Genomic DNA, 26,333 nt, shown 5'->3' on the forward strand with positions numbered 1-26,333 from the left:
TACAGCCTTATGTTCTTCATTCATACATTAAAATTGGCACATTTACATTTTAGGTACATTTACAGTGATACCTCGGTAAATTTTTCTCATAGGGTTCAATGTAAATCAGGTCAATCCGTTCTGAATTTTTTTTTTGTTTTTGAACCACAAAAATATGAAACAAAGTACATTATAGTATGAAGAGAGAGAACACCAAGCTTGCTTAAGATGACTTCTGGCATGGAGGAACATTCTTGTCACCTGCATTACCGCTCTGCGCTTTCATGGCACCTTCATTACCGCTCTGCACATTCTTGTCATCTTCATTAGCGCTCTGCACTTTCTTGTCACCTTCATTACCGCTCTGCACATTCTTGTCACCTTCATTACCGCTCTGCACATTCTTGTCACCTTCATTACCGCTCTGCACTTTCTTGTAACCTTCAATAGTGCTCTGTACATTCTTGTCATCTTCATTAGCGCTCTGCACTTTCTTGTCACCTTCATTACCGCTCTGCACATTTTTGTCACCTTCATTACCGCTCTGCACATTCTTGTAACCTTCAATAGTGCTCTGTACATTCTTTTAACCTTCATTACCACTCTGCATTTTCTTGTAACCTTCATTACCGCTCTGCACATTCTTGTAACCTTCATTACCGCTCTGCACTTTCTTGTAACCTTCAATAGCACTCTGCACATTCTTGTCACCTTCATTACCGCTCTGCATTTTCTTGTCACCTTCATTACCGCTCTGCACATTCTTGTCACCTTCATTACCGCTCTGCACATTTTTGTCACCTTCATTACCGCTCTGCACATTTTTGTTACCTTCATTACCGCTCTGCACATTCTTGTAACCTTCAATAGTGCTCTGTACATTCTTTTAACCTTCATTACCACTCTGCATTTTCTTGTAACCTTCATTACCGCTCTGCACATTCTTGTAACCTTCATTACCGCTCTGCACATTTTTGTCACCTTCATTACCGCTCTGCACATTTTTGTTACCTTCATTACCGCTCTGCACATTCTTGTAACCTTCAATAGTGCTCTGTACATTCTTTTAACCTTCATTACCACTCTGCATTTTCTTGTAACCTTCATTACCGCTCTGCACTTTCTTGTAACCTTCAGTAGCACTCTGCACATTCTTGTCACCTTCATTGCCGCTCTGCATTTTCTTGTCACCTTCATTGCCGCTCTGCATTTTCTTGTCACCTTCATTACCGCTCTGCACTTTCTTGTCACCTTCATTACCGCTCTGCATTTTCTTGTCACCTTCATTACTGCTCTGCACTTTCTTGTCACCTTCATTACCACTCTGCACATTCTTGTCACTTTCATTACCGCTCTGCACTTTCTTGTCACCTTCATTACCGCTCTGCCCTTTCTTGTCACCTTCATTACCGCTCTGCACTTTCTTGTCACCTTCATTGCCGCTCTGCACTTTCTTGTCACCTTCATTACCGCTCTGCACTTTCTTGTCACCTTCATTACCGCTCTGCACTTTCTTGTCACCTTCATTGCCGCTCTGCACTTTCTTATCACCTTCATTACCGCTCTGCACATTCTTGTCACCTTCATTACCGCTCTGCACATTTTTGTTACCTTCATTACCGCTCTGCACATTCTTGTAACCTTCAATAGTGCTCTGTACATTCTTTTAACCTTCATTACCACTCTGCATTTTCTTGTAACCTTCATTACCGCTCTGCACATTCTTGTAACCTTCATTACCGCTCTGCACATTTTTGTCACCTTCATTACCGCTCTGCACATTTTTGTTACCTTCATTACCGCTCTGCACATTCTTGTAACCTTCAATAGTGCTCTGTACATTCTTTTAACCTTCATTACCACTCTGCATTTTCTTGTAACCTTCATTACCGCTCTGCACTTTCTTGTAACCTTCAGTAGCACTCTGCACATTCTTGTCACCTTCATTGCCGCTCTGCATTTTCTTGTCACCTTCATTACCGCTCTGCACTTTCTTGTCACCTTCATTACCGCTCTGCATTTTCTTGTCACCTTCATTACTGCTCTGCACTTTCTTGTCACCTTCATTACCACTCTGCACATTCTTGTCACTTTCATTACCGCTCTGCACTTTCTTGTCACCTTCATTACCGCTCTGCACTTTCTTGTCACCTTCATTACCGCTCTGCACTTTCTTGTCACCTTCATTGCCGCTCTGCACTTTCTTGTCACCTTCATTACCGCTCTGCACTTTCTTGTCACCTTCATTACCGCTCTGCACTTTCTTGTCACCTTCATTGCCGCTCTGCACTTTCTTATCACCTTCATTGCCGCTCTGCACTTTCTTGTCACCTTCATTACCGCTCTGCACTTTCTGGTCACCTTCATTATCGCTCTGCACTTTCTTGTCACCTTCATTACCGCTCTGCACATTCTTGTCACCTTCATTACCGCTCTGCACTTTCTTGTCACCTTCATTACCGCTCTGCACTTTCTGGTCACCTTCATTATCGCTCTGCACTTTCTTGTCACCTTCATTACCGCTCTGCACATTCTTGTCACCTTCATTACCGCTCTGCACATTCTTGTCACCTTCATTACCGCTCTGCACATTCTTGTCACCTTCATTACCGCTCTGCACTTTCTTGTCACCTTCATTGCCGCTCTGCACTTTCTTGTCACCTTCATTGCCGCTCTGCACTTTCTTGTCACCTTCATTGCCGCTCTGCACTTTCTTGTCACCTTCATTACCGCTCTGCACTTTCTTGTCACCTTCATTACCGCTCTGCACTTTCTTGTCACCTTCATTATCGCTCTGCACTTTCTTGTCACCTTCATTACCGCTCTGCACTTTCTTGTCACCTTCATTACCGCTCTGCACTTTCTTGTCACCTTCATTACCGCTCTGCACTTTCTTGTAACCTTCAATAGCGCTCTGTACATTCTTTTAACCTTCATTACCACTCTGCATTTTCTTGTAACCTTCATTACCGCTCTGCACATTCTTGTAACCTTCATTACCGCTCTGCACTTTCTTGTAACCTTCAATAGCGCTCTGCACATTCTTGTCACCTTCATTACCGCTCTGCATTTTCTTGTCACCTTCATTACCGCTCTGCACATTCTTGTCACCTTCATTACCGCTCTGCACATTCTTGTCATCTTCATTACCGCTCTGCACTTTCTTGTAACCTTCAATAGCGCTCTGTACATTCTTTTAACCTTCATTACCACTCTGCATTTTCTTGTAACCTTCATTACCGCTCTGCACATTCTTGTAACCTTCATTACCGCTCTGCACTTTCTTGTAACCTTCAATAGCGCTCTGCACATTCTTGTCACCTTCATTACCGCTCTGCATTTTCTTGTCACCTTCATTACCGCTCTGCATTTTCTTGTCACCTTCATTACCGCTCTGCATTTTCTTGTCACCTTCATTGCCGTTCTGCACTTTCTTGTCACCTTCATTGCCGCTCTGCACTTTCTTGTCACCTTCATTACCGCTCTGCACTTTCTTGTCACCTTTATTATCGCTCTGCACTTTCTTGTCACCTTCATTACCACTCTGCACTTTCTTGTCACCTTCATTACCGCTCTGCACTTTCTTGTCACCTTCATTACCGCTCTGCACATTCTTGTAACTTTCATTACCACTCTGCACTTTCTTGTCACCTTCATTACCGCTCTGCACTTTCTTGTCACCTTCATTACCGCTCTGCACTTTCTTGTCACCTTCATTGCCGCTCTGCACTTTCTTGTCACCTTCATTACCGCTCTGCACTTTCTTGTCACCTTCATTACCGCTCTGCACTTTCTTGTCACCTTCATTACCGCTCTGCACTTTCTTGTCACCTTCATTACTGCTGTGCACTTTCTTCTCACCTTCATTGCCGCTCTGCACTTTCTTGTCACCTTCATTGCCGCTCTGCACTTTCTTGTCACCTTCATTACCGCTCTGCACATTCTTGTCACCTTCATTACCGTTTTTCACATTCTTGTCACCTGCATCACCGCTCTGCACATTCTTGTCACCTTTATTACCTCTCTGCACATTCTTGCCACCTTCATTACTGCTCTGCACATTCTTGTCACCTTCATTACAGCTCTGCACATTCTTGTCATCTGCATCACCGCTCTGCACATTCTTGTCATCTGCATCACCGCTCTGCACATTCTTGTAACCTTCATTACCGCTCTGCACTTTCTTGTCACCTTCATTACCGCTCTGCACATTCTTGTCACCTTCATTACCGCTCTGCACTTTCTTGTCACCTTCATTACCACTCTTCACTTTCTTGTAACCTTCATTAGCACTCTGCACAGTCTTGTCACCTTCATCACCTATTGCACCTTCATTACCGCTCTGCACCTTCTTGTCACCTTAAAGTCCTTTTTTCTTTAACACTGGGTACCAATCAGTTTTTATTCCTGATCTCCCTATCCTAAAGTGGCAGTAAACGTATAACAAAGAGAGAAAAAATATACTCTCCCTGCAAGGTAAAGACATAATGTGCTAGTATGCATTGCATACTAACACATTATGAAAGACTTACTTTGAAACAAAGCCCTTCAGCGGCGAACTGTCACTGCTGCAGAGGCTTCCATCTTCACCTGCTCTTTCTTTCAGGTTTGCAGGCTGTGGCCAGAAGGTCTCAACTAGGGGCAGGGCCGTCATCAAGGGGGTACAGATAGTACTGAAGTAAGGGGCCCCGAGCGTCCCAAGGGGCCCGGCTGGCCAGGGCCTGCTCCACCTACAACACAGCAGCACATTTATCTATCAACTGCACCCTGCCCCGCCGCTGCCCCCGGCCGCTATAGAGAAAGAAGCCTCCTTTCACTCGCCTCCCTCTCCGTGTTGCTACCTTTCTAACTAGAACCTCAGCAGGTGACCTCGGCCAGCACTAGCTCCCCTTCCTTCCCTGCTGAGGCGGACCCGGCTGGCTGCTGCTGGGTTCGTTTACACCGTAATTGATTGGCCAGGACAAGGTCAGCTCATCAGCGTGGTGACCCATCCCTATCAGGTGCATGCACTGCAGATACCGTAGATACCAGAGAGCAGCGTGGAGGGCAAGTCACAAAAGCTGTGTGTGTGCTGCTGTGCCACATGTGCTAACCAGCTGGCATGATTGAGTTGAATTGTGGAAAATGGATGAGGATGACTCTGGGTGGAAAAGTTACATTGTTTAGAGCCTCTTCATTGTGTAACTCATCCCTACCCAGAGTCATCCTCATCCATTTTCACAATGCAACTCAATCATCTTCATCCCCACCCAGCACCATCCAGCCATCCCTCTCCACCATGTACCCCCATCCCCATCCAGCACCATCCATCCATCACTCTCCAACATGCATCCCCATCCCCACCTAGCACCATCCATCAATCCCTCTCCACCATGCACCCCCATCCCCACCCAGCACCATCCATCCCTCTCCACCATGCATCCCCCTCCCCACCCAGCACCATTAATCCATCCCTCTCCACCATGCATCACCATCCCCACCCAGTACCATCCAGCCATCCCTCTCCACCATGCACCCCCATCCCCACCCAGCACCATCCATCCATCCCTCTCCACCATGCACCCCCATCCCCACCCAGCACCATCCATCCGTCTCCACCATGCATCTCCATCCCCACCCAGCACCATCCATGCATCTCTCCACAATGCATCCACATCCAGCACCATCCATCCATCCCTCTCCACCATGCATCCCCATCCATGTCCAGCACCATCCATCCCTCTCCACCATGCATCCCCATCCCCACCCAACACCATCCCTCTCCACAATACACCCCATCCACGGCCAGCGCCATCCATCCATCCCTCTCCACAATGCATTCCCATCCACACCCAGCGCCATCCATCCATCCATCCCTCTCCACCATGCATCCCCACCCAGCACCATCCATCCATCCCTCTCCACCATGCACCCCCATCCCCACCCAGCACCATCCATCCCTCTCCACCATGCATCCCCACCCAGCACCACCAATCCATCCTTTTCCACCATGCATCCCCATCCCCACCCAGCACCATCCATCCATCCCTCTCCACATTGCATCCCCATCCCCACCCAGCACCATCCATGCATCTCTCCACAATGCATCCATATCCAGCACCATCCATCCATCCCTCTCCACCATGCATCCCCATCCATGTCCAGCACCATCCATCCCTGTCCAACATGCATCCCCATCCCCACCCAACACCATCCCTCTCCACAATACACCCCCATTCACGGCCAGCACCATCCATCCATCCCTCTCCACAATGCATTCCCATCCACACCCAGCGCCATCCATCCCTCTACACAATGCATCCCTATCCACGTCCAGCACCATCCATCCATCCTCTTCACAATGCATCCCCATCTACGTCCAGAACCATCCATCCCTCTCCACAATGCATCCCCATCTACGTCCAGCATTAAAATAAAAGTGGGCGCATCAAAGGATTCAGGGGATGGCCAGTGGGTGGATTAAGTGGGCGGGCCCTAAGGAATGCTGGAGGTCAGGCCCCAGGGGGCCCAGGCCTAAAGCTGTGTAAGGGGTCCCAAAATTTCTTAATTTCTGATGGCTGCCCTGGCCAGGGGTCAGAGTCCCAGCCAGCAGGTCTCGTTCCAGGAGTCAGGTCTGCTCCTATCGGGGTATCAGGAGAACCCCTATCCAGAGGCCAGGAGAGAGCTGTGCAGTGGGCACTGTGCCTAAAGGCTAAGTGAGCCAAATTAACCAGGAGAGTTGGACAGTACAGTCAGAGGGACTGGTAAGACCAGCAGCAGTGCTGCTGACAAAGGAGCCAGATGGCTCGATGGGCAACTGATGTCTACATGAACTTTCTATTTTATGTAATAAAAATGGGCTTATACGCTTTAAAATACAGTTTGCTCTGGCCCAACTCCTTGGAAAAGCACCTATCACATGAGCGTAATCACCCCAATACCACAAAGTGGATACACAGATGACATGACACTGACATACTCTCTGAGCCACTGATGGGTATGACCTCTGTATCACTGATGATGAAGATAATAACTGGGAAATAATGGAGCTGATCACTGTGAGCATGGGGAGCATAACCAAGATGGCAGCGATGGAAATATTCTATGTGGCTTTTGTAGTTGTTCCATGTATCCTTAGAATATTAGCTGGCACACATTTGGGACAGGACCTTCTGGACTCCCTGAAACAGGACCTTCTGGACTCCCTGGAACAGGACCTTCTGGACTCTCTGGAACAGGACCTTCTGGACTCTCTGGAACAGGACCTTCTGGACTCTCTGGAACAGGACCTTCTGGAAACTCTGGAACAGGACCTTCTGGACTCTCTGGAACAGGACCTTCTGGAAACTCTGGAACAGGACCTTCTGGACTCTCTGGAACAGGACCTTCTGGAAACTCTGGAACAGGACCTTCTGGAAACTCTGGAACAGGACCTTCTGGAAACTCTGGAACAGGACCTTCTGGAAACTCTGGAACAGGACCTTCTGGAAACTCTGGAACAGGACCTTCTGGAAACTCTGGAACAGGACCTTCTGGAAACTCTGGTACTGGACCTTCTACACTCTCTGGAATTGGACCTTCTGGACCACCAAGTCGGAGACACTACCTGTGATTTATAGTTTCCATTAAAAGTCCCCACTACAGTTCTCAGATCAGCAGATGACCTTGATCAAGAGCACCTAAGTTGGCTAATCAGAACTCCCCCCAGCACTGCCACTCATCCCTTCCCCCACCAAGGAGAAAGAGAAGGAATAAAATAGAGAATACATGGAAGGGAGAGGAAAAGAAGGGGGGTACAAAGAAAAAATAAGAGAAAGAACAAGAAAGACATCTAGAGAGAGGGATGGGGGAAAAAAATAAGAAATTAGGATAAAGAGATAAAAGGGAAAGAAAAGAGAACAAAGAGAAAGAGTGGTACATCCTAAAATACCATACAAGTGGAAGGGACTCAGGGAGCGCTGATTTAAAAACAAAAAAAATCTAATTTAAAAATAATTACCATATACACTCGAGTATAAGCCGAGTTTTTTTGTGTGCTGAAAATGGCCCCCTTGGCTTATACTCGAGTCAAGCAGTTTTCTGCGGCAGACAATTACATTGTTCAAAACCGACTTTGGGACCCCGTATCTTGGAGCCACTTGGTGCTAAGTTGGCTCGAAAATGTCATGACTAGGGTAGCCATATACCTTACTGCCCCACCAATACATGCATGCACCTACTATTATAACTAAATTAATACATGGACAAATGCTTGGATGTAAATGGCCTTAACGGCCTTTATTAACAAAACCAATAAACTGTCAAAATATTCCAGCTACAAAAAAACAAGTAATTGGTTGCTGGTCCCTGATGTTCCCTTATTACTTTTTGAGCCTGTGATCCCTTCTGTTATCATCTGTCCCTAGCTGCCAACTCGCCTCGAGGACTCGCTAACTGACCACAGACCCCCACAACTTATTAGCCGTTAGTCCGGACTGACACCAGACCAACCAGAAGGACTCCATACCTGCGATGGGTCCCAACCTTTTCAAGTGCCCCATGTTTTCTATATATATCTCCATATATATGTGCCTGTCGTCAAGGACCCAATGCCACCAAGGGACCAGTGTGAAACCTTACACTTGTGCCCGCAGCCAAGCCAACAATGCCCTATGTATACCATCCTTCAGACCCAATGCCCAAAGGTCAATCCCAACCGGGTTTTAAATGAACCCCATCTCCTGTCAAGTGCCTCCAGGTGTCCACCTCCAGTTCCCAATGACGAATAACCACATCTCCATTTCGGGCAATGAACCTTCCTACTTCCTTGTTCACTTTTATCCTTGTTTTGTTCAGCTTCTCCCATGAACGAGCCCCCGTCCAGGATATGCGGGCCACTATATCGGACCACACCACGATCATGTCTGGAAAGGAAGTCCGCAGCCTAAGAAAATCCCATTGGATGTCCTTTATCACCTGCCGCATGGGCCTAATCCCCAAATCGTTGCCCCCAACATGAAGCCCCAGAATATCTGGGGACTTGTCCAACCTGGAAAAACGATACACCTCAGGGACTACCTTGTGCCACATCATACCCCTAATCTCAATCCATCTAACAGTACCTTCCTCCCTGGTTTACCTTAGCTGCCTCCCGTCTGGCCTGACATCTGCCCTTCATACGAATGTCCCAGTATCTATACGAGACATCGTGGGGGATCTGAAAAGACATACCGTATTTATCGGCGTATAACATGCACTTTTTCCCCCTAAAATCAGGGGGAAATCGGGGGAGCGTGTTATATGCCAATCCCCCGATGTTGCTACCCATTTCTGCCGTTCTCTGCGGCTTCCGGGTATTTTCGGCTGCACTCGGGCGTTCTCGGCTATCTTCCGCCATTTCGGAAAGCCGAAAGCCAACCAAGAATGGCCGAAAATAGCCGAGAACGGCCGTGTGCGGCCGAAAACACCCGAAAGCCTCCGTGAACAAGACCAAGTCCGTATTGCTGACCGGTCCCACCTGCTACATTGACCTCCCATTAAAGGGTGCCAAAAAGGCATCCCAAATCTTCAGGTCTTCCTGCAACTCTCTAGTCAATCATATGAAATGATTTGGCACCCGTATTCCTGCGGTGGCAGCCACCAGTCGCTGGCAGAAAATGCGTCCCATTTGAATGATTCTGCATGCAAAATTTAATTTGTCCATAAACGAAGTTTGCGCCTAACACTCACCATACTCAGGGCCACCAGCTTATCCTCTGGCAATCTACACTCCATGGCCATGGAATCGATAGTGATACCTAGGAAAACCAGCTCCGATTTTGGGCCTTGTCCGCTGCCAGGGGGATCCCGAACCTCTCAGCCAAGTGCTGTACTGTCCCCAGCAAGATTCCGCAACATTGAGAATCCGTTGGGCCTATACACAAAAAACCATCCAGATAATGGATAACGGCCCACTGGAAAAACAAACTAAATGCCTCAAAAAACTAGCAAGAAATTGAACAGCCCATCGGCAGGCAACGATCTACAAAATACGACCCCTGCCAACAACAGCCTAAGTATATTCTTTTGGGGTGCACCGGTAACAACCTGAATGCCGACTCCACATCGGTTTTTGCCATAAGTGACCCCCGTCCATATTTTCTAACCCATGAGACAGCCGCATTGAAGGATGTATAGGTAACCGCACATATTGCGGCTCAATACCATTGTTTACCTTTTCGGTAAGTCCTGTATTGACCCGGCTCCTTTTTTGCTACAACTCCCAATGGGGAAGCAACTAAACCCAGCATCGGCAGAGAAACAAATGGGCCCGCCATTCGCCCTAATGCCACTTCCTTGGCCAACTTGGCTGACACCACCTCCTGATGAAGGCGTGCCAACCACATCCCTTTTTCCAGCGGCGTCCCCCGCGCGACCCTTTTGCTTGCCTGAAACAGCGCTTTAAGGGGTGTGCCCCATTACACCCTGAGCATTCGTGTTTGTAACAACACAATGTGCCAAATCGGCATGTTCCTTCATAGAACTGCCAGCATACCCCTTTCTTTTTAGGGGCGGACGATCCTGCGAAGGAGGTGCCACCGACCCCACCTGGAAAAAACTGGCTCATAGCCCTAGATGACATCATCAGTTTCATTCAAAGACTAATGTCCTTGTGGTCCCACCTGATCGAAGGGCGAACGGCCTTCCGCTGATGAAATTGCTCATCATACCGAGGCCATGCTAAGCCCCCATAGACCCAGTGAGCGTCACTAATCGCCTCTAGGTAGCAAAATAATGCTGAACAATTCTCGGGGGCCTTTTCCCCAATCACGCCGGGAAAAATTGCAAACGCTTGCAGCCAGTTTGCAAACGTGCGCGGAATCAGTCTGTACCTCCTCTTTTCTTCCTCCTCTTTCTTACTCTCATCTGGCTTCACCCGATCTAAATGAAACTTTTCCAACGAGAGCAGGGAAAAAATTTCCACAAACTCGTCCTTCCAAATTTTTCACGCACTTCCTTCCTCAAATGCGCTCCCAATGGTCCCTCAAAGCATTCGTACACCTTGCATCGTGCCGCCTCCGCCAGTCACACATTCTCTGCCTACTTGTCTGTCGTTGTAGCTCCTGATGTCGATTCCACACCTGTGGTGCATCCAACCTCCCAGCAGAGTCCCTTCCACACATAGGGGGGGTTCCCAGGGCCTAACTGGAGCCGAGGGCTGCGGGACCCCATTGTCCAGGCAGCGCAGCAGCTCCCTAAGGGACTCCCACAAACCCCCCTCCCCCCCGTGTAACCTGCGAACTACACCCCCCTCCCCCCCAACCCTCCTTGCAGAAGGCAACACAGGTGTAAGTGCAGTAACAGTAGAAGTACACTTACCAGGCTGTCCCAGGCTAGAAGACCCTCCTGGCACCCCGCAGCCTCCTGGAGATCTTCAGTTAGCTCTTCCTCCTCACTGCTGCCCGCCTGTTCTTCCTGCATCTGCAACCGCTGGTCCCCTCTTGTCACTCCCCCTGGTCTGGGCACTGCAGCGCTGGTATCTGGTGGGAAGTTGGCTTCCCTCTGAGGGATTTGTTCGCTGTGTAAAACATTCTCTGTGCTGATGAAGTCATCAAGCTGTGCCGCCGATGCAGCCAGCGCACAGGCATTCTTCTGGCCAGCCCTCCCAGGACCCAAGCTGAGCCTGGAGGCAGGGCCTCCTGACCGCCACTCTGGAAATGAACTCCCTGGGCCTCCCCCACGAGGTAAAATGGCACTGCCACGAGGCGAGCCGAGCCTGCTGAGCTGCGTCTCCCCTGCCAGGCTGACCCCCGACTGGAGCATCGCCGGAGGTGGCAGCCATATGAATCTGGGCCTCTGTTGTTGTGGAGGGGACATGCTTGGCGGCATGATGACTGTCTCCCCCCCAGGACTTTGCCATAGACGGTGATTCCTCCCAGGCCCCCTGCCCGGCGATGGAGGGGTCTGCTTGGCAGGGGGGCCTGAAGGGGCCCAGCTGGGGCTCCCAAGCTGGTGTTGAGTCCTGGGGGTATTGTCTGGGCTCAGGAGCTCCAGAGGTCTAGACCTCCTAGCACGCTTGGAAGCAGGCCTTGCTGTGGAAGGAACCTGCCCTACCCCCTGCAGCGTAGCAGAAATCTGGCTCTGCAGCCAGTCCATGCATCTCCGCTGCATCCCTGAGCTGTGTCCAAAGCTGTTCTAGCCCACTCATCTCTCCTTTTTTTTCTTTCCTGTCTGCAGAGTCCAACATTTCTCCTTGTTTGCTGACCCCCAACTGCTGCCTTTGCTCCACCCAACACCTAGAATGATTGCCACACTCCTCCCATCTGCAACTCTCCTCTAATCTGGTAAGTGCAGCAATTTACTAACCACCCCCTCTAAACTTTAACCTGTTATTCCCCTAAGTTCCTTGCACCCTGTCATGTATGTTTTACACTTCCTCTTCAATAAAGCTGCGTACATGTCTTTCTCTGCTGCAGAAAAGTGCTTGACATTTTCTGAACCGACTTTGGGGCCCTGTATCTCAGGGCCACTTGGTGCTAGGAATATGGATATGTTGTAGTTCCACTGGGTTTGTACACCAAATTCGGCGTTTCTAGCACCAAGTGGCCTTGAGATACGGGGCCTCAAAATCAGTCAACTGTGTCCACCTGCAGCAATGTCATTTTGGGACCCTTTGAGTTTGAAGTTCGGGGGACCTATGGCTACAAATGGGCACAGTGAGGCTGCAAATGTGCATTGTTGTTTTATGTGATATATGTAGAGACAGCACAATCCATTACTGTACATAAGCCATGTTTACTGAAAGACCCAGCAGGAACAGGAAACACAACGCAGGAAGAAGTACAACAGAAATGCACCATAGAGTTGCATTTAAAGAAACATATCATCCATAACAATTGTTGACCCTCTTTTCCACTTACAGTAGCTGCGCATTCCTCACCCTAGGCTTATACTCTAGTCAATACGTTTTCCCAGTTTTTTGTGGTAAATTTAGGTGCCTCTGCTTCTATTCGGGTTGGCTTATACTCGAGTATATACAGTATGTGTTAATCTAAACATAGGTTAAATTCTTATGTAGCGCTGATATTTTTGCCTACTAATGCTTTAACATGTAAATCTATGGACAGTGTTGTAACTTAGTATTTGGCAGCATCTAGTGGCCAAAAACAGGAAATGGACTTGGATTATTTTCCTTTTCTTTAAGCACTGAACAAGGGACAGGAAGTGACTGTTGTTTACTTTTTATTTTGACCTATCTATCCAGAATGCCAGGTGACATACCCATGATCACCCTGTACTGAGCTGCATGCTGGATAGGCTATAAAACAGCCCGCGCGGCCATTTTCTGGTGCTTTCTGTACGCATGGCCTGCCTGTAAGGACCTGTGAGGAGGTCTCCAGAGAGCACAGCCCACCACCACTGCGGAGCGGAACAAATACAGACTCTGCCATTCATCTGATCGCTGGAGAGACTGAGTGACCAGATCCACCTGCCGGAGCATCAGAGGTACAGAGTCGGCCGGCTAGAAGCAAGACACAGTACACCGGAGCAGATCCAGTTTGGTGAGAGGGCTTTGCCCACAGTTACGCACTTTCATACACCTAGTATCCTAACACAGTGTTGCTGGGACCTGTAGTCCAACGGAGGAAAATCTAATAAAGACTGAGTTTAAGCAGGCCTCAAGCCTATCCTTCAATTCACTTTAATACTGTGTTATTCCTAAGAAATTATATCAGAGATAATTACAAGTGACCCACACTACAGGAACCGTTTCAGTATTCATCTCAAGTTAACCCTTGTTATTCCACTTTTGGATTACAAATTTATTACAAACGCAAATAGCTAGCAGAAGAAAGAAGATCAAAGACTGCATCTTATATTGCAAGGCTTTGCACCTTTATTAAAGTAGGGGGAGCTCCCTTGTAGTGTTGCATCATAAATTATTATTTGCATTTCTGTATTCAGTTTGAGTGTGCTGGAAATGGGAAGGTACCCAGCCAGGTATTTGCATCCTGAGCACCAGCAGTCCCAATTGGAGGCACATTCTTAAGGTTTATCCAAATAACAACTTGTTTGTACATATTGTTATGAGTATTCACTGTACTGTTGCACTACGTTAGTGGAGCAGTGCAGTTGCTGTAACCCCTTCTATGAACTTATTCTTCATTAAACTTAATCTGTTATTTTAATCATAAACAGTGAGTTGGTGTATTTACATAAAATGGAACCCGAAGTGTCAGAGGTAAGAAGTAGCTCCAGGTGTCTGGGATGGCCAGTAGGAAAGCAAACAACTTTGCAGCTCTCAAGGGAGTAGTGCGCTTCATGGAGGTCCCACCAAGATATTTTACAGTACCGCTGACCTGCTACCCCTACCAACCGGAAGAAGACAAAACTTTATTTTTCCTGCAAACAGTTAAAATGTACTGGGAGTGGTGTGTGTCGCTGTGGCTTGTGGCATAAAACATGGACACCAAGAGAGGTTGCGGCCGGGAACCAGGGAGATGTTGGTTTCTCACAGTAAGGCATCACAAAGTGACATTTTCAATTGTGCTCTCAGTTAACTGCCGCCCAACATGAAGTTCCACAGTGCCTGCCACCAGGGGTCGCTGGTGGGTACTGCTGAAATGTAATGTTACAGTTCCTCGGAGGCCGGACCAACAAGATGAGGGGCGTGGACCGCGCCCAGGAGGAAAGGTTTTTCGTTCCAGTGTTCAGCGTGCCATGTGCTGCTCACACAGCAGAGGAAGATGGTGTGGAGGGTTCAGAGCGCTCCCACTATCCGGCTACCGAGATTCAGGACCAGATCCTCATAGACACTGGTATTCGCCTGGAACCTACCGGTGGGTTGGTACTGGGAGTAGTGGATGGAGTGGAGGAGTTATTCCTGCTTTGCCACGATTGTCGGAAGCCTACCTTGGGAGTGGACGCTTGAGCCTGGTGCGGCCATTGCAGCGCACAATTGAAAAGAGTGGTATTTGAGCGTGCAGCCATCACCGACAATCACGCGAGGTCTTATTTTCGGGGAAATAGGGTATCAACACAGTCCGATCGGACATTTTCCGTCGCAATGTCCGACCTGTGTACAAGGGCTAACACACTGGGTTATGTTAGCCAAGGTGTTAGCTATTTGAACAGGTCCTCACTTGAACACAATGGTTTAGGCCAGGTGAATGTGAGAACAGTCTAGTCACGTATTTGTGTAACTTTTTTCTATGGCTGTTTTTGTGGCTGTTATTTATCCACTAAAGCCAGGTACACGTCTTCTTTGTTTTGTGAAATGGAACCTTATTGTTCCCGCAAGTCTCTGTCTCAATGCCGGCTTGTAAAAGTTTTCAATATTTGATGTAGTAACAACTTGGAAAACATGAGATCATCTATTTTGCTTTAAAGGTCTCCAAGAGGGTAACAGTTCAATGATGGCAAAATCTAGGTTCATCCGTTTTGAGGCCTAAACAAATCTCACATTTCTTCCAGCAAATATAAGTATGTTATTTCTTCATAAATTTACAACAGGACGTTCCCCCGCGTGAACTCTCTGGCATCTAAGAAGTTTATATTTCTGGTCAAAACTTGTCCCGCACTCTGAACATGAATAAGGACGCTCCCCCGTGTGAACTCTCTGGTGAACAACAAGGTCGCTATTCTGAATGAATCTTTTCCCACACTCTGAACATGAAAAAGGACGTTCCCCCGTGTGAACTCTCTGGTGAATAACAAGGTTGCCTTTATGAATGAAACCTCTCCCGCACTCCGAACATGAATAAGGACGTTCCCCCGTGTGAACTTTCTGGTGAGCAACAAGGGTGCTTTTATGATTGAAACCTTTCCCACACTGTGAACATGAAAAAGGACGTTCCCCCGTGTGAACTCTCTGGTGAGCAACAAGGGCGCATTTATGATTGAAACCTTTCCCACACTCTGAACATGAAAAAGGACGTTCCCCCGTGTGAACTCTCTGGTGAACAACAAGTTTGCATTTATGAATGCAACCTTTCCCACACTCCGAACATGAATAAGGACGCTCATCTGTGTGAGTTTTCTGATGTATAAGAAGGCTTCCTTTACAAACGAAACCTTTACCACAGTGTGAACACGAGAACGGACGCTCACCTGTGTGAATTCTCTGGTGAACAACAAGGTTGCACTTATGAAAGAAACCTTTCGGGCACTCCGAACATGAATAAGGACGCTCACCTGTGTGAGTGCTCATGTGTTTATGAAGGTTTCCTTTCTGAGTGAAACCTTTACCACAGTGCGAACACGAGAATGGACGCTCACCAGTATGAATTCTTTGGTGAGCAACAAGTTCTCCTTTCTGACTAAAACATCTCCCGCACTCTGAACATGAAAAGGGACGCTCACCCGTATGAATTCTGATGTGTTTAAGAAGGCTTGCTTTATAAGTAAAACGTTTTCCGCACTCTGAACATGGGAAACGACGCTCGCCTGTGTGAGCTCTCTGGTGACTGAGAATGTTTGTTTTCAGACTTTTTTGGTGTGTGTGAGGCTCTCTGGTCCCTTTGGAAGAATTCCCAGACACTGTAGATGACAAGGAACGCTCTCCTGTGTGAGATCCTTCATGGTTTAAGGAAGATTCTTCGGGATTAGACGGATCTGTTGATTTATCTGTACTGTGAGATTCAAAAATAATAGTATGTAGATCATCAGAAGATTCCTCAGGATCAGAGAAATCCCATGATCTCTCCATTTGATAGGTTTTATGATGTATTATTTGTGTAATGCGATTCACTCCTTGAGAACGTTGTGTGGTGGGATTTTCTTCTGCTTTATTTTCTGAAGATACGTTATTCAGGCCATAGTGTCCACCTGTTGGAAATCAATGTTTAAATGTTATAATTCATCATGTCTTTCATTCAGAAGTCATATACAGTATGTTGGTCTAACGCTCTACAGTATCTCAGAGCTCCGGCATGGAATTGGGTGCAACAATAACATAAAATATCAATACAAACCAGAAAAAGATACAGCATCTCCTCCTCATTTGTTGGGAACATGACATTATATTGAGGAATGGAGATGGACCTTTCATATGGTGTACAGTATCTCCTCCTCATTTGTTGGGAACATGACATTATATTGAGGAATGGAGATGGACCTTTCATATGGTGTACAGTATCTCCGCCTCATTTGTTGGGAACATGACGTTATATTGAGGAATGGAGATGGACCTTTCATATGGTGTACAGTATCTCCTCCTCATTTGTTGGGAACATGACGTTATATTGAGGAATGGAGATGGACCTTTCATATGGTGTACAGTATCTCCTCCTCATTTGTTGGGAACATGACATTATATTGAGGAATGGAGATGGACCTTTCATATGGTGTACAGTATCTCCGCCTCATTTGTTGGGAACATGACGTTATATTGAGGAATGGAGATGGACCTTTCATATGGTGTACAGTATCTCCTCCTCATTTGTTGGGAACATGACGTTATATTGAGGAATGGAGATGGACCTTTCATATGGTGTACAGTATCTCCTCCTCATTTGTTGGGAACATGACGTTATATTGAGGAATGGAGATGGACCTTTCATATGGTGTACAGTATCTCCTCCTCATTTGTTGGGAACATGACGTTATATTGAGGAATGGAGATGGACCTTTCATATGGTGTACAGTATCTCCTCCTCATTTGTTGGGAACATGACGTTATATTGAGGAATGGAGATGGACCTTTCATATGGTGTACAGTATCTCCTCCTCATTTGTTGGGAACATGACGTTATATTGAGGAATGGAGATGGACCTTTCATATGGTGTACAGTATCTTCACGTTGCTATTATTTAAATTAATCTTTTATACTCGTAGAAGAAAAAGGAAATTGTGAACATTTCTGTATTTGGTGATTGTTACTTACTTCTGTTGATATAAAGAGAAGATTCCTCCTGTTCACTTTTCATGGTCATCTCCTCCATAGACTGCTGATGTCCACTCACCAACATCTCTTCTTCTTCCTCTTTAACCTCAAGTTTGATTTTGTTTTCTAATTTATCCTGAACCCCAAAACAAAAAATAAAATATCTGGAAAATTAAGTTCAATATAAAAGAAAAAAAATCTATAAGAAAGTTATCTCATAGTTTAGAATAACTTTTGAGTTCTGTAGCTCAGTTATTTATACCTGATGATGGTGAGGGATGCTTTGATCTTCCTGTGTGGAATACTGAAGAGTATCGGCCTCCATAGACTGCTGAGCTCCACTCACCAGAGTCTCCTCTTCTTCCTCTTTAATCTCAGCTTTGATGTCTTTCAATTCTTCACCCTAAACCCCAAAGATGACAGAATACATTTATAAAAAGGAACAAGAAGTTACTTTGAAGAATGTGGTTTAGAATTCTTTTTAAATTTTAGTTGCTCACTCCCACCTACCTGATGATGGTGAGGGATGGTGTGATCTTCCTGTGTGGAATACAGAGGACGGGGACATCTCTCTGGTGGGTTCCCATTACTGGATCCATCTGTAGGAAACACACACACTGACTGAATACATTGTTTCTATGTGTTTATCAGATGATGGGGGATCTAGGTGGAGCCTCCGTACTGCTCTCTCCTTTACAATAAAGTCTCCTCTTACCCGGTGATGTGAGGGGCGGCTGATTGTCCATCATGACGTCCTTGTAGAGATCCTTGTGTCCTTCTAAATACTCCCACTCCTCCATGGAGAAATAGACAGTGACATCCTGACACCTTATAGGAACCTGACACACACAATGATACAGTCACCATCCAGACACATCCCTTGTCTGTTACTGGATAATGTCCCAGAATTCCCAGCACCGCTTACCTCTAATGTCAGCAGATCAATGATCTTCTTGGTGACTTCTAGGATCTTCTTGGCACTGGTTACCTCTGTTGTCAGGCAGTGAGGTGGAGGCACTGTGATGGGTGATGTCCTCTGGAGATGGCTGCTCGGTGTTCATAGATCTCCAGATGTTTCCTTCACTATTTTATAATTCTGTGTATAGAGAGAAAGGAATTATCAATGAAGACGTCATAGAATCCTTTTCTCCTCTCTAGAGCGAACAATGTTTTCATTATAGAGATATGAAGTCACGTGACCCTCCCAGAATCCTCCTCACCTCCTACTGATCTAAATAGGACACGCGTTTTTGTCAATAGACAATAAACTGAGAATTATTTGGACTATACCAGGATGTGTAATGTCTATACTAGGGACGACCTCAAGATTGAGTCCAAAAAAAGTTTGAACCAAACCTTAACTGTTCGGATGAACAACGGAACATTTACCCTTCCGGCGGGAGAAGAAAATCATGTACAGTAGCTCACAAAAGTAAGTACACCCCTCCCGTTTTTGTTAATATTTTTATTAACAAACTTTTTTGGACTGAATCTTGAGGTCATCCCGGCAATACTTCTGCTATTATACATTAAAACGTCCTGTTGTAAATGATTGTTAGGGACGCCAGTGGGTGCAAACATCACTTAACCAATGACATCACCACTCTATTCACTTACATGGCAGAGAATCCCCAGCCATGTGAGCAAAGGGGCGGGGTTAGCTTAAAAAAATAGCATGGGGTTCACCATCTAATTCATCCCAGGCCCATTAGGATGACATTTGACAAGTTACTGTGTCTGGCTGTGCCCATGCAGCCACTGTGTCTGCATTTACCTTTATAGACTGCATGTGTGCAGTTTGAGGTGGATGCAGGTGCAGTAACAAACACTGCCTGCCAGTACTGGGACAGGGTCGCCCAGTTCCCAGGGAAAGGATCGAAAATTGTGCCCGCCTCCCACACTGTTAATACATGCTATAGAATGGGTGTACCACCCTGCATCACTTCTTTGCCCCCTTGCTTCACTGCACCTGGGGCAGCTGCCCCTTGTTCCCACCCCTTGTCCCGGCTCTGCTGCCTGCATGCAGAATGAGGGTCAACGCCCATCTGAATAAAGCCTTAAGGGGGGGCCCCGTGCAAAAAAAAAAAAACTGTGTGAGGTCCTGCCAAAATTTATACCAGACCACTCAGGTCTGGTATAGGTTTTAAGAGGGAACCTCGCACAAAAAAAGAGCAAAAAAAAAACATACTGGACCCTTATCTGATCATACAGCCTGTCTGGCCAGAAAAGAAGGCGGACGAACCCGCACCTCCTCCTGAATCATATCAGGCCACATTCCCTTGACATGAGTAAGTGCCTTGCCAAAGGGAGGACCCTCTGGTAAAGCACCTTATTCCCATGTTGTTCAGGACAAGGGCCTCTTCCCTACAACCCTGGCCTGTTGGTTGTGGGGGTCTTCAAGAAGGGGGGGTTCATGGAGTCTTGAAGCCCCCTATAACAATAAGGGGGAACCCAGATACCAGCTCCCTCATGTGAACTATTAAAGGGTACATAATATTCCTACTCGTTCACAAAAAAGTAAGATGTAAACAAGCCACAGTTTTTACTAAGTCCTTTAGCTCTCCCTCCTCTCTGTACTTCGCTTTCCTCCAACACTCCAACGATATGCTGGTAAGTTATTGGCTCTAATCTAAATTGTCCCTAGTATGTGGATGTATGAATGTGAGTTAGGGACCTTAGATTGTAAGCTCCTTGGAGGCAGAGACTGATGGGAATGTACAATATAAATATTTTCATAAATTGACAACGCTATACAAGTACCTGTAATTAATAAATAATAAAATAATTGCACCTTAAGATCCGGTAACGTCTGTACGCTTTTCCCTAACAAGTCCCCTCTCCTCTGGAACTTCCTGTCTTTACCCTATATCACTTCCTGTCCGTACATGACATCACTTCCTTTTTTTGCAGTCCATGCTCAGGAGTGAGATCACCATCTTGTGGAGAATTTAAATACCGCAGCCTTCATTCATAAATACTGCAGTCTTCATTCATACATTAAAACTCGGCACATTGACATTTTCGGTACATTTATTATTTTTTGTTGGTTATCTTCATCCTCATGTCCAAACCAAATAACGATAATAAAAAAATAATCATTTTAGTGCTATTAAACACACACACTTTATATAATTGTATATATACAATGCCTTGAAAAAGTATTTATACCCCTTGACATTTTCCACATTTTGTCATGTTACAACCAAAAACATAAATGTATTTTATTGGGATTTTATGTGATTGACCAAAACAAAGTGGCACATAATTGTGGAAGAAAAATGATAAATGGTTTTCAAAATTTTTTACAAATAAATATGTGAAAAGTGTGGGGGGTACATTTGTATGGCGCCCCCCTGAGTCAATACTTTGTAGAACCGCCTTTCACTGAAATTACAGCTGCAAGTCTTTTTGGGGATGTCTCTACCAGCTTTGCACATCTAGAGAGGGACATTTTTGCCCATTCTTCTTTGTAAAATATCTCAAGCTCTGTCAGATTGGATGGAGAGCTTCTCTGAACAGCAATCTTCAAGTCTTGACACAGATTCTCAATTGGATTTAGGTCTGGACTTTGACTGGGAAATTCTAACACATGAATATGCTTTGATCAAACCATTCCATTGTAGCTCTGGCTGTATGTACGTTGTCCTGCTGGGAAGTGAACCTCCGCATCAGTCTCAAGTCTTTTGCAGACTCTAACAGGTTTTCTTCTAAGATTCCCCTGTATTTGGCTCCATCCATCTCCCCATCAACTCTGACCAGCTTCCCTGTCCCTGCTGGAGAAAAGATGGTGTGTTCAGGGTGATGTGCAGTGTTAGATTTCCGCCACATATAGCATTTTGCTTTTAGGCCAAAAAGTTCAATTTCGGTCTCATATGACAAGAGAAACTTTGCTGTGTCCCCCACATGGCTTCTCCCAAACTTCAAACAGGACTTCTTATGGCTTTCTTTCAACAATGGCTTTCTTCTTCCATAAAGGGCAGATTTGTGGAGAGCACGACTAATAGTTGTCCTGTGGCAGATTCTCCCACCTGAGCTGTGGATCTCTGCAGCTCCTCCAGAATTACTATGGGCCTCTTGGCTGCTTCTCTTATGAATGCTCTCCTTTATAATTTCAAGTGGATCACACTACAGCAACAGTTTCAGTATTCATCTCAAGTTAACACTTGTTATTCCACCGTTGGATTACAAATTTGTTACAAACACAAATAGCTAGAGGAAGAAAGAAGATCAAAGACTGCATCTTATACTACAAGGCCTTGCACCTTTATTAAAGTATCCCTTGTAGTTGTGTTGCATCATAAATTATTATTTGCATTTCTGTATTCAGTTCGAGTGTTCTGGAAGTGGGAAGGTGCCCAGCCAGGCATTTGCATCCTGAGCACCAGTCCCGATTGGAGACACATTCTAAGCCCTTGTACACACGGTCGGAGATTCCGTCGGAATGTGTCCGACTGTGTGTGGTCTGCATCGGACTGTTTCCGTCGGAATATCCGTCGGACCAAATTTTCCAACTTGCTGGAAATATTTTTTGACAAACTGCTCCGATCGGACATACTCCGATCATGTGTAGAGAATTCCGATCGGACAAAGTGCCACGCATGCTCAGATCAAATTCCTACATCAAAGCTATTGGCTACTAGCCTGAATGTAGTCCCATCGTAAAGAAATTACGTCATCACGTTCTGAAAGATCGGATTTTCCGACAACTTTGTCCGACCGTGTGTATGCAACAGTTTTGGACAAGATCCGTCGGACAAAATCTGACGGACAAAATCCGGCGGATTTGGTTGTCGGAATCTCCGACCGTGTGTACAAGGGCTAAGGCCCCTTTTACACATGCGGACAGTATGTCCGTATTTCATCCATCTGTTTGCGGATGAAATACAGACATACATGTATTCGTATGGTATAGCGGGTGTCTGCGGATGAACATCCGCAGACACCCGATATCATCCGTCTCTGCTATTATCCGATTCTGCAGACGGAGGAAAATCCTATTTTCTTGATCATACATCACGGGACACAGGAGCTTCATTACATAGTGGGTTATATAGGCACCTCTGGTGATTGGACACTGGTTGACCCAATTAAAGAGAATTCCTCCCCTATATAACCCCTCCCATTAGGGAGGCACCTCAGTTTTTTCGCCAGTGTCTGGTCGATGGTCACGTAAAACTTAGCTCTATGCGGGTCCCGGCGAGGGCCGAAGGGCTAAAACAAACCGGATCCATACCTCGGGCCGATAATTGACTCCCAAGATGGTATGGTACCCGGGCCTCGTCTGCCGAAAACACGAGGTTTTGCCTGTAAGTCCTCTCCATTGGAAGACTGGACTCTGGGACAACCAGACTTGGGGTACTGTTTACTCAGGGCGCCCGTAAGTTTCTGGCAGAGTTTTTTACAAGGCCCAGGTAGGAGGATCTTTTCGTAAGAACCCCAGATACGCCTGAAGGTTGGCTAACAATACCCGCCGTGATGGGTGAAGGCTGGAATTGGTCTGAAATCAGCAATTCCTGCGGCGGGGAACAGGTATGGGAAGTCATCCTGTATATTTAATATATGAATGGATTTCTTCATTGTGAGTAGTTGTATGTCTTACCTGGTTTCCACCACTTGAGGGAGTAAGAGCAAGCCTGATGCATACTTACATGCCTTTCAAACAAACACGCTCAGTGAAATGCCTGGTCCTCCCAGCTACTCACGTCTCCTTGCAGTCCCTGCCACAATAAAAGTAAAAAGGGGTCCCACGCAGATCAGGGGGTCCCAGGTCACTCCTTTTGGGTTCCCCTTCCCCCCCCCGGATCCCGCGGTCCTCGTGCACGCGCGCCGGGCGCGCTCCCGGCCTAATAGGGAAAGGGGGGGGGTGTGGTTGCCAGCTGTGCACAATCAAGTGCTCCAGACTGCAATGCAGGCGCCAAAACGGCCGTTTTTAAAAGCCCAGAGCGTCAGGGGACTGTAAGGTGAGACACAGGAGCTGTGGGCTGTAAGCATCCGTGGGATTGGATCCAGGCGAACCTTAAGACACCTACTCGGCATCATATTGTGCAGTTAAGCTTATATTGATTTATTGTGAGACTTTAAGCACAACAAAGTGATTGCATTTTACACTAGTAACTCTGCTTTGTAGCTCAGTACTATGTCTCCTCGTAAGAGGGTTTCAGGGGCAGGTAACAAAAGCACTGGCAGATCACCGCCTAGGTCCAGGGGTTCCAAGAGTGCATGCAGATTACCATCCCCCTCTGCAAGAGTGGAGCCTGCATCTCAAGACGAGTCAGTGCCCCTTTCAGGCTTTGCAGCCTCTCCTAATGTCGCAGCCCCGGTCTATGTCACTGAGGACTCCCTTAGGGCTTCATTGGAGAGTTTTGAAGGGAGGATAATGAATTTTATTTCTGCTTACCTAAAAGATAGCAGAAAAAGGGGTAGATCCCCTCCCTCTGCTGAAATCCCTCTCTCAGACAGCTGCTCTGAAAATGAGGAGAGATCCCTATCTTTGGAAAGGGATCATGAGCAGTCGGATCAGTCAGAGGATGAGGAGTTAGTCCCCTCCTCCCAGGCACTCAGAAAGCAGGTGCAGTATTACACTGAATTGGTGCGTACCACGTTCAGAATGCCAGCTGCTGAAGTCGCTACATCCTCTGTCTCTTCCCTGGGAGTCAGGAAAGCCCCACAGACTGCTTGTTCCTTCCCAATTCATCCTTTAATGGCTGACTTGATGTATAAGGTCTGGGGACATCCCGATAAACTGTTTACTCCTCCCAAGAGGTTTTCTATGTATTATCCCGTGGAGGAAAGTTTCACCAAGAAATGGGGGGCCCCATCTGTTGATGCGGCTATCTCTTGTGTGAATAAAAACCTAACTTGTCCTTTGGATAATGCGCAGGTATTTAAGGATCCAGCTGACAAAAGGCTGGAAACCTTGTTAAAAGCCTCCTTTTCCATGGCCGGCGCTGTGGTGCAACCTACAGTCGCAGCCGTGGGGTTGTGTCAGTTCCTTAAGGAACAGGTTAAACAGATGTTTGAACTCCTTCCTAATGAGGAAGTAGAGAAATATGCAGAGATGCCTCACATCCTATGTTTCATAATTGATGAGATTTTGGATTCTGTCCAACAAGCATCACGTTTGTCCCTCATGTTGGTACACATGCGTAGGGCTCTATGGCTAAAGAATTGGGCTGCTGAGATGTCATGCAAAAAGCATTTGGCTGGGTTCCCGTTTAAAGGGGAACGGTTGTTTGGAGAGGAATTAGATAAATTCGTCCAAAATATTTCGGGAGGTAAATCTACACTCCTTCCAGTCAAGAAGAGTAAACGTCCTTCATTCAGGCGTACTCTCTCTCCCGAAGCATCAAGCTCTAAACAGTGGCGACGGCCTTCCCAGCCCTCCTCGGCTGGAAAGCCTCAGGGCCGAGCCCAGGGACAGAAGAAGACTTGGGGGCGGAAGCCTACCAAGCAGACCTCCAAGACATCCTTGTGAAGGGGCGCCCCCGCTCGGCCGAGTGGGGGGAAGGCTCCTGCAGTTTGCAGGCGCCTGGCGGGAAGAGATTCAGGACAAATGGGTGATCTCTTCAGTATCTCTGGGCTACAGGCTAGAGTTTCAGGAGATTCCACCTTCCCGTTTTCTAAGGTCAAGGATCCCCAGGGATCCGATAAAGCAGAGACCGCTATTTCTGGCCTTAGATCAATTACTATCCCAGGGTGTGATAGTAGAAGTGAGCCCGAAAGATCAGGGTTCAGGTTTCTATTCGAATCTCTTCACCGTTCCAAAACCAAACAGAAGTGTCAGACCTATCTTGGATCTGAGAGACTTAAACCGGTTTCTACACATCCAGACCTTCCGGATGCAGTCAATACGCACTGTGGTCTCCTCCCTGCAAGGAGGAGAATTCATGGCATCAATAGATATCAAAGACGCATATCTCCATGTGCCAATATTTCCCGCACACCAGAAGTTTCTGAGGTTCGCGGTAGAGCAGCGCCATTTTCAATTTGTGGCCCTGCCGTTCGGCCTAGCCACGGCCCCTCGAGTCTTCACGAAGATTCTAGACCCTCTCTTAGCAATCTTAAGAGTTCAGGGCATAGCCGTCATGGCTTACCTAGACGACTTGCTTCTCGTAGAGAGAACTGCAACATGCCTAAGTCGCAGCGTCACCAAAACGCTAGAACATCTGGGCCGCCTAGGTTGGATTATAAACCTAGAAAAGTCGTCTTTACAACCGACCACCAGGTTGGATTACCTGGGTCTGATTATCGACATCGCTCAAGGCAGGGTGTTACTTCCAAAGCCAAAGGCCTTGGCCATTGGAGATCTAGTGTGCCTGATTCTGGGCAGAAGATCTTCCTCCATTCGGTTGTACATGAGACTGTTGGGAAAGATGGTCGCCTCTTTCGAGGCCGTTCCATTCGCCCAGTTCCACTCAAGGCCCCTGCAAAGATGCATCCTTGCGATTTGGAACAGGAAGCCCCAATCCCTGGATCTTCCTATGCGTTTATCCCCTCGGGCACGCAAAAGTCTTGTCTGGTGGTTACAGACCA

General features: G+C 46.7%; 1 protein-coding gene across 1 annotated transcript in view; it reads right to left on the reverse strand.

The window, feature by feature from the left end:
* The window catches only part of LOC143955200 (uncharacterized), a 59,993-nt gene that overhangs the window by 15,977 nt on the left and 17,683 nt on the right, over positions 1-26,333 (reverse strand). The window contains 6 exon segments of the mRNA XM_077465288.1: positions 15,556-16,743; positions 17,802-17,937; positions 18,064-18,204; positions 18,312-18,400; positions 18,517-18,640; positions 18,727-18,897. Coding sequence (XP_077321414.1) covers positions 15,556-16,743; positions 17,802-17,937; positions 18,064-18,204; positions 18,312-18,400; positions 18,517-18,640; positions 18,727-18,897 — 1,849 coding nt within the window.

This window comes from Lithobates pipiens, unplaced genomic scaffold (assembly GCF_037356315.1).
Source record: "Lithobates pipiens isolate NorthernLeopardFrog02 unplaced genomic scaffold, aLitPip1_a1.2 Scaffold_35, whole genome shotgun sequence".
NCBI lineage: Eukaryota > Metazoa > Chordata > Amphibia > Anura > Ranidae > Lithobates > Lithobates pipiens.